Here is a 12,469-nt window from a genome sequence, read left to right as displayed (position 1 = left end):
AAAGTAATCTTACAAGCGAAATTACTTAATGGTAGTTTACTGGTAGAGTACGAAATACAAATTCGCGAATAGAATGCAGAAAATTTCGGTTTAAATTTGAAATTCACGATTCGCATTCAACGTTTGCGAATAAATTCTCGAAAATATTGAGATCCCGGTCGGTACTCGAGTTTCGTTCGAAAACTCGAGATTATTTTGTCCCAGATTTCACGGATCTTGGATTTTTGAGACGTTTTAAACGGATCCGTTTAAAATTCTAGCTCCTTGTTACAAATTTAAAAGTATTAATTGCCAACTGTCTCGACTCCTCAGGAAATTGAGACAAGATTGATCGTTCAATTAAAATTTATACCAGTTCAGTTATTTAAATCGAAGCAGTGAAGCTGATATTTGTTTATTCTATTTCATATAGCGTGACCCGACGAGTATTAAAAAGGGGTAAAATGGACTCTTATGGCGACGAAATGCCGGCAATCGAAATTAATTTCAGACTATAACCGGTTTATAGGTCATTGAATTGACCATTAACCCACGTACCTCGATCGTGTAGACAATAACGGAACACGATACGATAATAGTGTTTTCTCCATATGGCAATCTGACTGCAATTTCATAATTCTGAATACCTCTCGATGATTGTCCCCGTCGATAGACGCGTAACAATACCGGCTATTATTGATAAAATGAACTTGTACGACCTTCTATCAACGAAAGTATAATCGAAATTAATTTATTGCTCATTTACTCGAGCGTTTGTTTGCCGGTTCTTCGAAATTCAGCGCATGCCAATTCGCTCGTTCCGATTTCCCCGCGAAATGTGACGAGACTTTTGTCCGTGATTTCCAAGAGGTTTTCAAACGAGATTTCGCGCGAAGTTGGCCCCGATATTTGACGTTAATTTCACCCCCGCCGCCTTACATTTAATTATATAGGAGCATTGAATTAAGAGCACTTGAGTCGGCAGAGGAAGATTACGGATTAGCGAAAAATCAAGAACCGTACATTAATCCGGCCTAAGTCCGGGCTACGCGATATTTTTTCATCCCTTTCTCTGCGCCCTTCATCATTCCCGAGTCTTCTCTTTCTCTGCTCTACTCCTCTATCATTTCCTTAATTGCTGATCTCTGCTCGATTCTCTCGACCACAGTTCCATCCTTTTTTTTAATATATTTAGTGAGAGTTTAGTTATATTATAGTTGAAGTAATATCTCGTTAAAAAATTATAATTTTTAGAATAACTACATTGTTTATATTATCTGTTAAAGGTGTAAAAAATAAACAAACTTGAATATGAATCCACTTTTTAAAAGTATACAGTTCTTTTTTAAACTAGATATCTACGTTGTAACGGAATAAACAAAGTCTATTATGCAATTCTTATTCCGTGTCCGTTTCTCGAATAAATCGTTGCGTTCGAAGCGGGAAGAAAAAGTGCTTATACGAGCGATATTCGAAACAGAATCTATTTAAAAGTTCCAGGGCTAAAAGCGTCGAATTTAAGCGACCGCTTTAAAAGTTCCGGAAACTGCCAACCTACGTAAGTGGGTTTAATTTCGAAATAACGTTTCAGGATACTAGCCATTTTTAGTGGACAGTACGTGCTCGAAATAGTGTATCGAAACTTCGTGTTTCTCCGCACGACAAAGGCTCCCAATTGGCCGCGGGTGAAACTACACGCGATCGAAAACTCAAAACTTATGAAAAATATTTTAGGTTCGAATTCAGCCGGGAATGCAAGCAATGGAACCAGTCAAATTCATTGGCTAAAATGGAACATTCTGTTCTAAAACGGTGGACAGAAAGACCAATATTTTGTAGGCCAAAAATAATTGAATATTAATGGGCTTTGATTTCAAGTACTTGAACTCAAACTAAGTCAAGTAATTGATTATCTAAGTAGCTTGAATGCTCGATCAAACTAGAGAAAGTTCAATTGAATTTGTTCATATTTGATCAAGTACTTAGGTAAACAAATACTTGATTTATTTGGAATAAATGAGTTTTATTGTAGCTTGATTTGAAGTACTTGATCTTCAATTGAATTTTGGCAAGTTTAACCAAGTATTCAAGCTACTCAGATAACCAAATACTTGATTCATTTTTAAAAAAAGAATTTTAAGGAAACTCAAGGAGCACCACATTACAAAGAACAATTAGAAGTATTCAATAGTAATAATGGATTGTTCGCGTTGTTGTTCCAGGTGAAAATCCAGCAGCCATGCAACACGGGGGTAGCGGCGACTTGAGATCAGTCTTCGTCCTCATCGTCATCGCGACACTCTCGTCGCTTTCGAGGTGACCGTGATGACTCGATTGTTCCGTGGGCCTGCAGTTCGAATGGTGCTAACTTTCTTCATCCTCGCGGGCAGATCACGAAAGAACCTAGACGATCGGCCAGACGGGGCCCATTTATCGCGCCGGCGAACTTTTCAACGATCGAGCGTCGCCCCCCGCCATTGCACGAAACCGACGTTTCCACCGAAAACGGAGAACTCACCAGGAAACAAGAGCCCGTTCCACGACGATTTACGGGAAACGGAGCGAAATTGGCGACACGTTTCTCCCCTTTCCAGGCGCGAACGAACGCGACGGAAAAAGAGGCTTTTCCGCGTTGGAGTCCCTGTCCGTCGAGGGAACGTCATCGACACGCGTCTTTTCCTTCCTTCTTTTTGTCCGTACCTTCCTTCCCGAGGCACGATCGAAGCAGACTGGGAGCATGAAATTCCTCTAAGACGAACAACGAAGTTTCCCCTCTATAGAGACCACTCGCGGATCGTGTTTACAAGCGCGATCTCGTAGACGCGGGTTCGAAGCTCGGGATCCACGTTTTGCCTCGCGCAAACTGCCCCTGTGCGCCGCGAGAAGTTTGCACGTAACGTCGAACAGGAGGAGGGCCAACGGGGCTATTCGCCGTTGTTGTTTATTCGGTCGAATTGTTGGGTAACGCGCCCGTCAATCAGGCACCGAACGAAACACACGAAATATCGCGTTCGACGTTCATCGAACGGGCCGCGAATTTTACAAAGGAGAGGATCTCACAAAACGAACACAGCCGCAACCGAACTTCCTTTCGAACGGATCAACATATCAATCGATTTCTCCGAGCAGAAATCGCGGATTTTCCTGTTCGTTTTTGCCCCGGGGTCGAGAACCACTTTTCAGGTGGAGCGTCATCGAGATAAAGAAAGCTTTTCGTCGCGGTTGTTGACGTAATTGAGGCGTGTTCGATCGAACAGGGAACTTCTTCTTTGAAGCGACCACCGACTCCGACTCCGACCACCGAATACTCGACAAGTATTGTTTACCCGTATCGAGCAGGCTTCGAGCCGGAAATCGCGACGAGAAACGAAGTTAACGAAAGTTATTCGTTGCTCGATTTTCGTCGAAGCCGGTAGGACGTTCCGATTTAATTCTCGTTGAAGAGAATCGAACCGGAAAATGTATCCGATAGTAACTTTAAGTACGAAGCAATGGGAACATTAAAACGTTTTCCCTGGATTGGGCAAGAATAATTTGTCCTTCAGAATGTTCGTATGAAAACGAGAACCAAATTCGGAAGATTCAACGAAACTGTACCAATTTCTAGTTTCGAATCTATCTATACGAGACTTCCAGGAAATGGTCATCAAGGAATTTACCGAAGCACGAATGCCAGATTAATAGACGTCGATATTGATCAACGGATGGAATAACCAATTTCGGGATTAGTATTAGGTTCATTGGGATGTTTTGTCGTCTGAATGGAAACGATTCGCGGTCCGTGAAGCCGGTGTCGCATCAAGGTACGTTCCGTGCATGATTTGCTGCTTCTCATGCTGTACTGTGAACACACGGGTTGGGCAAATTTTATTCACAATTGAGAAATACAAATTTTAGATCGATTCGTGTATCAATTTAAATGGGAATCTATCAACGAATTTTACGAAAGCTAGTTTACGAAGGGATCTAACATTTCTACTTGTTATTCGAGAATAGAATTTGCCAAAACAAAACTACTTGGTAAATAGAAATGACACAGTGTAATAAACAAATTTGGTAACTGGGCATTATTTCGTAAATAGACAGTACAATGAACTTTGATAAAAATAAATGAAAAAAATTCATAAGAAATTATACGAGTGAGAGTAACTGTATATTATGCCATCCATTTATATTTTCTGTATCAGTAACGCGTTTGGTTTGTGTCCTGCACAAAAGTATAAAAAATGGAACCGTATCTCGTGCGACGCTAGCTTAAAATATAAATCTGCAACAGTATTGCAACTTCAGCATCCATCCATCGTTTTGTATATTCCATCCAGTATTGTTTCGATAACTTATTTGTGGTTCAGATAGGCAAAAATCGGGGAACTACGAGACACTAAATTTTGGAACTGTGTAGCATTTTATTAATTCATGACTCAGCCAATTTTTCGAATTCTTTTCTCTTTTAATTTCGGATCCCCTCGAAGGACCAAATTAATCGAATAACGTGGTCGATACGATAAAATTTCTCACAATATTGGCAGACAATAACGAACGATCCATGATACATTTACATTTACGTTAGGAAAGGAACAGATATCGTCTCTAAGCGTGGACAACGATGCTGTTGGACAATCGAAACGTCGAATAATGTCCGTGCAAGGGTCGCAGGAAAATTATCACGTGATATAAAGTACTCGTTTCTGCGTTGCCGGGAGCGGTCAGCCGTGCAGACAATGACCTCTCATAAAACATCGAATCACTTCCTGGCCCCTGTGTTTATTGCGCGCCGGTATGCAAATTTGCTTTCACTTCGCGCCGTCGCTACAAATTTGACACTTTGATTACCAGACCGTTGGCAGGGACAATCATTTTTGCATCGGGCACCGCGACTTCGCCAAATGCGTCTGCATAAACGCCGGATACACGCGATCGGTCTGTCCAATTCACGTCCAGCTACCCTATGACGTACAATCGCGGGTGTTAATCGGTTTTTCTGCCGCGAGTGGATTTGATTTTTTTTTTCCGCTCCTCTCTCTTTTTTTTTTTTTTTTTTTTTGCCCATTCAACGGAAAAGGATAACGCAAATCGCACCGATATCACGGCCCATCAACCTAATCGGGATACGTTGATGAATTTCCGCGGCGATCGTGAATCTGGAAAGAACTTTAGCGTTGATCCAGGAACGGATTTTTGCGAGCGGCGATCGTTTTTGATTAATCGCCGACTAGCCACGTTTTATTTGCCCCGCTCGATTTCTATTTGCGACGCTCTATTTGCTGGACGTTTAATGTCCCGTTGACTGGCGACCGTAGTACGCGATAATAATAAACCGGTTTTTCGGAGGCAATTTGCGATTGTGGGCGTTGCAAAATTTATATCCACGATTTGCTAATTTTTTTTGTATAAGTTTGAGTGGCAGTTCTCGAGGATCTAATAAACATTACCATGACATGGATTTTAATACGATACATCGAAAGAGTTGACATCGAGCTCTAAAATACGATGCTGCATTTTTTCATTTATTCTGGCAATTAATTTCTGACTAGGCGAAAAGATTTGCAAAATTCTTGAAGTTAACGTTGGTTTGCCAATCAGTGAAATGGGTATCAAATTAAAATTATCATTCGATCGCTTCTGACTACAATCAACGATCCTTTGAATCAATTTACAATTCGATTACAAGAATTCTTCTTCTCAAAACATTGGAAATTTTTTGGACAATTCTTTTTAACTTGATATAATAGCCATTCACTGCGCCGATCGTTTTGCGAACAAAAAAATACCGATCGAGAAGCCCAAACAACGAGACGAATATTTTTTAATTTTTCGTTGTACGCAAATTGTTTCGATCGAACAATGAAATTGAAATAACAAACGGATGCTGCTACTGACAAATTACGGTTCCGCGTTTTGGATTACATGACGTGGTTCTTTGCTTGTTGAATTTTCATCGAAGCTTCGATCAACCGACCGAGCACAAATGGCGCTGGAAAATGAACAAAGGACGCCACTACCACAACACGATTCTTCCAAATATAATAAAAAAATTTATTCAATACTAGGCAGTGGCAAAGGCCCGTGTAAAATTGATTTTGAGGTTCGCAGCATCAACGCATGATTAAATAAAAACTCCTCTGATAAAAGACTATTGAAGAAATTATAATTCCAGGTAAATTTGTAAAAATTTTTATCAGAAATTATGAATGGCTTGTTTTGACCAGCTTCTGTTCGCAATCGATCGTGGAATGAAAATCGACGACAGATTCGATTCAGAACGGTTAAACGGGTCGTGACAATGACGAAGGGGTTAGTTCGGCGTAAATCAGCGGGAGGTGGCCGCGGGGTAGCCACCCGACGGTTGTATAATACGATAATTTAACAGGCGCATTATTGCGCGGGCTGGTACAAAATATTTCAGCGCGGTGTACGCGCGTGCACGCGAACCGCTGCGCAAAAACCACATCCGTGTAACCGATGCCCGTGATAAATTTAATTATCACCTGGACCGTGTCTGGGACACTTTTCAGCCCCGGAACTCGAATCCCGAGGCATCCAGGAAATCAAATTCCCGCGCTTTTCAAGAGGAAATTTTCCTCCGCCCTTTTGTTCCCTTTGTCGCGTTCGTTCCTATTCTATGTTTTGCTACCGTTGCCTTTTGTTCTCCTCCGCGATCTGTGTCCTCCTCCCTGCTCCTTTCGGATTTATCGATTCCGTAGTTTCATTACTTTCGCGATAAGTGCTACGTCTCGTAATCTCCGCCATAGATTTACTAACGAATTTCTCACTTTTGTCGTTCGTGAATTCCAGCCCCCTGGATAGTTTTTTATTCAACGTTTCGACTGCTGCATCGCGTGTGGGTGAAACTAGAAAAATTCGCAAGTCGAGACGTCGACGGAGAAATAAATTTGAATGGGATTTCTGAATTTTAGCGAGGTTTTGGTCTTGCTGAATATTATACTAAATTGTACAAACGAGAGTCTTTCAATCGGTCGAGTACATTTTCTCGTTTAACGTCGTTATTCCCCCAAATAAATCTAAAGAAGCAGGGTGGAAGGACCAGCGAATAAATCTGTTTTACAACCTAAACCTTTTATACTTAATTTTGTAAATAAGGTAGTGATACTTTAAACGTTTTGCTGCGAAAATTTGTTTCATCCGTTGTTCAAATTGACTAAATTTTAGACACGAAAACACTGGCTACGGAAGCACCTTCTATAACTCGATGAAATTTGTTTTAAATATTACTATTGTTCGTTAAATTTGTTCTCTGTTTCTGTTAATTTTTAAAAAACTTTAAGTAACAACTTCAATGCTTTATCTGTTAAAATGATATAAAACCGACGCATTAGAATTATGCATTATTTAATTACAGTCGTTTAACGTATGCAATTGTGTATAATATTCCTTTCATAAAACAACAACAATAAGTATTCCCTCTCGAGATTATTCAATTCTTCGTTTCACGAAACAAATGTTTTAAAATGTTTTGAATACGAACGAAGAATTGTATCAAACCTTTCATTTAAGATAATGTACGATGAATCTCCGAGGTAGATGCATTCACATTTTATAATCCGTTTCTTTAGACTTCTTTTTCCTCTTGTTCTCGAGCATTTATCGACATTGAGATAATAATTTTTTATTCACTGCTTGAAACTTCTATATTTTGTTTCTTTTATGTATTTTTGTTCCTTCCCCTGCGCCGTATCGCGTCTTTTTCTTTGATGTCTTGTTTACCACTTTAGGTCGCCCATCTTCCTTTCAACTCTTCTTGTTCTCCCCGCAGCGTTCTCGTCTTCCGCGGAATTGTCATCCATTTCCATTTCCCGAAGAGCGAACCGCTGTCGACGGCTGAAATTCGCAAAAAGCCGTATTTGCGAATTAATGGTAAACACTCAATGGTATCCACGATGAGGAGAGCTTACGAGAACCCTTCTTGAGAAACTAGTCTCAAGATGGAATGGACATCGAATTTCGTCCAAGCCTTTCGTGCATTAAAGAGATTTGAAGCAATAAAAATTAAAAAGAAAGCAAAAGTTAAAATATACAAAGTATCGTCTAGCACACACATTTGCAACATCTCTTTTTCAACATATCCACATAATTGAATTTGGTTTAAAAAGATGATTTTGAATAACATTTTTCCTTTAGTTGTTTCTAAGTTAATGGACTGCCTACATTTTCTGTTCGAAACTTTTAATCAAGTATTTGCTAACGGATCGTCTTTGTAAAGTGTTTAATTTTAATTGAGATCTCAAAGTTAATAGACTATTTATTTTGTTTCTAACTAAATATTATATCAGACTAGGAAATTAATTTCCATAGACCAGTTGGTTTGTATGTCTACGTAGCTATCAATCGAAACGCTCTATTTATTTCGTTATTTAAAATTTGTATGGTACCGCTTTGTACTTTAGGTTGCAAAATGAAATAGCAAACTCTGTTTATTCTGCCCAATACATTCGTAAAACAGTAACCTGAATTCGGGCTGTGAACGCAGCAGGGCGAGATCATTTAGCATTTTCTGGCGTCGTTGTTGACGTAAAACGGTTCGTTAATTACAAACGCGATGCCTATCCGTGATTCATTAATGCACAGTGCGACTATAATCAGGTCACGGCTAGCTTAAAGCCCTTTCAGAAGCCAGCGTTCGTTCTTGGTGAACATAAAGCTCTCATTGTGCTCTCTGCGAATCTTGCAATCAGCAAAATTAAGCAAATTCAAAAGCAATGCCATTAAATGGAAAATGAAATGTATTGTGGAATTTATACAGATTGAATCAAAATACGACCGAATCTAAACGAAATAGAATTTCCTCGCAGGAGACTTTGTTTTTCAGTTAAACAATAAGAAGGAATGTTACTTATAATAATAGCAAATTGTTCGAAATAAATATTTCTATTGAAATATATTTTTCAAGCTTCTTCGTTATAATTACAAAAATTATTAAAATAATAATTGGAATCAGATTATCGAAAACTAATTTTTTAAATCGAATATTCAAGTTTTTATTTTGGCTTTCTGCGATAATAGAAGTTCTACTACGTCTGCCTCTTCGATTTGCAAATTGACTTGTTCCTAAATGACCACTCCCCCTACTTGTAAACACAATGCAACGAACGAGTTTCTTGTCGAAGTAACGTTTATCGAATTTCAACTGTACCAGTTTGTATACTACGCGTGAACATGATAGGTATCAATAATGAAGTCCATTAAACATAGTTGCAATTAACCAAACACTCACGTATGTCACGCAAATTCGAAATTAATTAGTTCGAACGGAACGCCTTCTACGAGAAACTTTTCTTCTTCGTTTTCAATTTATTTTTAGACGTATTAGATATAATTGGACATTTAATGTTTACGTGCAATAGCACGTCACATTTCGTTTTTACAAAAATTCGTTTACAAACAGCAATTCGAAACTACCGCCCGTTAATATGTACTTTAAAAGTCAAAATTGGCCACGCGTTTACTTTTCAATGTTTGCTCGAACATTTACAGCGTGGACACCTCGAGTTTGTTTAACCGAATGTGTGCGTTAGTTCGAACGAGGTTTCTGAATTTTTCGCGTCATTTCAACCGCGAAAGTTCAAACGGTCGTGAATTAACAGAATTTAAAATCACACGCGCGATTGAATCTTTAGTGAACAAAACGAGAGACAATCAAGGACGTTTAATTGTATCGCAATTGTCTAATTTATTACTTTTTCAACAAGTTTTATTATTGATACGAATTATCAATAGTTGAAATTGAGAAAACTGGACTAAAAGCAATGAAAATTTCGTAGAAAGTCTAAGAGATCGTAATGCAATGAAAACTCCTAAGTCCTAAATTTCTTAAATTTTTTAAATTATCAAATTTTCCTCGACTAAGACACAATGGGACAGAAATTAATACCTTGCTTCTCTTCTATCCTAACAGGTACCTCTATTAAACATGTTTCAGGTAATTAAGGACGGGAAAGGTAGAGTTTTATTAACTCTTCTAATGTAATCTTTATGAATATTCTTTTCTCCTATATATTCAGTTTCCTTTTTTCTACATAGTTGTTTCATTAATATTTTATCAAGCAGTAAGTGCATAAACAAGAAGCCAGTAAAAAATTGTTCATTCTCACGAATGAATAATATTCTTACATTAATATAACAGGTCACGAGATAATTTTTAATTTTCAACTTACTCGTCCGAGTCTTCAAACTTATATTTTTAACCAACAATAACTACATTTTTCATGGAGTAAAGATAAATTTGACAAAAACGTTTGTCAAATGATCGACCAATGACTCGATGACATCCGATGTACCATAAAGATGTAATTACATCGTAATGAAATGTTAATCCAATTTGACGAGATCTATGATAACATAATTATCATATAGTATACGATAAACACAGTACATTTACTAGGCATTCTATCGATAAGAAGAACAAACTTTCAGTCGACTTTCAAATACATTCATGCGAATTAAGATAACTTGCAAACGAAATGTAACAACACAAAATTCTCGAACATCATTTATAATACATTTTCAAAAATTCTTTGATCGTTCACGGTACAAAATTTTGCATCAATGTTTTCAGTAATTCTGCGCGTATTTCGATAAAAATTAACTATTCTCGGTGAAATTTGAAACCACATAAGATAAAAAATTAAAGTTCTAATTTGAACATGTACGAAACACTAAAATACGTTGTTCTTATCACGGTTCTATGTTGCGTGACAATACTTAACACTTAAATGTGCTTGAAATTCGACCGAAGAATTCGATTCTTCGATCAAATTCCTCGATCACGCACGGTTCAATAGTTGTGTGAAAGAAAATGAAAAAAAATACCCTCCTCCTTGAGTCGATGTCGCGTCACTTGTATCCTCAAACGATTTACCATTTCCATTCGATTGAACCAGCATCATGGACGATGAGATTTTCACGGCTGCGTTTCGTAATATCCGACGACTGCGCCGCGGTATTTGTGAGTGAGAATTTTTTCGCGTGCATGCGTGTGCACGGTTCGTTTGTGTGTGTGCGTCCCCGCGTATCCTACGAGTACGAATACACGAGTAATTCATAATGCGTTTGATAAAAAAAGTAAAATAAAATAAAATAAAGGTAAAAGAAAAATGAAGTATTCCAAAGTTAGACGATTTAAGTCGCACCCAACGCGCCATACCGATCGAAGATCGAACAAATTCAGTTCATATTTGCGTCTCAAAAATAAATACGAATTTTTCTAACAAAAATCTTCCATTTTAAGAAACTTTAAGAACCAGATTACTCGATCACGATATAAATAAGTTATTGTTATTTTATTCCTTTCTTTGATTAATTTTTTCGTGTTCAAAACTTGTAATGTTATCGAAAATGTGGGACTTTTCTGGTTCAATTCATCGTGTGTATATAAATCGAGGAGTTCTTTATCATTTTTCGAGACTCCATCGCCAAGATATAAAGGCTTGAAATTTACAGTAAACTGTCGAGCCTTGAAATATTGATAACGAAGATGTATTTAGGTCGAAAAATGCTAGAGAGCTTTTCGATTCGTATTGGCACGATGAATTTATTATATTGACTTCAGCAAACGTCTCCCACATTTTCTGTATCACCCTGTAGAAATTGATCCTCGATCTTCGATCGAGTTGATGCCGACCGGAGTACATTGTATGTAAAATCGAAGATCGTTCGTGTAAAAATCTTCGGCCCGATATACTTGTTCATCGCTAATCATGTCTCATCATCCATAGTAATGTATTCACGATAACGATAAAGTAAATAAAAAGACATGTCTATAAGCATCTGTAAGTTATTGGTACTATTAATGTCATTAACGCGGTTAAGGTGCAAGTGTGTTGTAGGAGGATACCATTTGAAGGGAAGACAGAAAAGTGACGGAGAAACATAGAAAATCCATTTAATGTCGGTATTCGCTGTTCACTATTTGTAAGATTCGAGAAGGTAAATACAATAAATTCATAGTACTTAAACGATCGTCTACTTTATTTCAATACATCCTGCGCAACGAACGATTCTCATATTTTCTATGCACGCTGTAAAAATTGTTTATACTTTTCGTTCAGAGTTGGACGCGATAAAATATCTCCGTCGATGTCAGTGATACGTCAAAACGTTATTTTATTTCGAGCAAAATGTCTCTTTGGATCTTCGTCGAGACTCTCGCGGAAAAATTGTCGATTTTTGGGGAAATTTGTCCCATTTTTTATTTAAAATTATTTAGATATAAGTATCCTAATTTAAATAATAAGTGATACGAGTATTTTTCTCATTTTGGAAAGAAAGAAATAAGACAATTCGCTAACAATTTCCAAGAGTCACACTACCATATTGACGATGTTACGAGTAAAAATGCTTTTTGTTAGACATTCTAACTTCTATAAATATGTGCAACCGAGTATTCCAGGACGAAAACACGTTGTAAACATCTCAACTGGATTACGAACACTCGTGCAGCCCCAGTCTACATAAATTCCGCCCCACTTCCGCG

General features: G+C 37.9%; 1 protein-coding gene across 1 annotated transcript in view; it reads left to right on the top strand.

The window, feature by feature from the left end:
• LOC122399346 overlaps positions 1 to 2,728 on the top strand; it is a 278,377-nt gene extending 275,649 nt beyond the window's left edge. The window contains exon 7 of the mRNA XM_043399984.1: positions 2,202 to 2,728. Coding sequence (XP_043255919.1) covers positions 2,202 to 2,299 — 98 coding nt within the window. The 3' untranslated portion in view covers positions 2,300 to 2,728. The remainder of the gene's footprint in view (positions 1 to 2,201) is intronic.
• Positions 2,729 to 12,469: the final 9,741 nt, after the last annotated feature.

This window comes from Colletes gigas, unplaced genomic scaffold (genome assembly GCF_013123115.1).
Source record: "Colletes gigas isolate AHSC1104 unplaced genomic scaffold, ASM1312311v1 Colletes_gigas_Sc00013, whole genome shotgun sequence".
NCBI lineage: Eukaryota > Metazoa > Arthropoda > Insecta > Hymenoptera > Colletidae > Colletes > Colletes gigas.
Note: the sequence above shows the minus strand (reverse complement) of the source record. Positions and strands in the feature narration are given on the sequence as shown.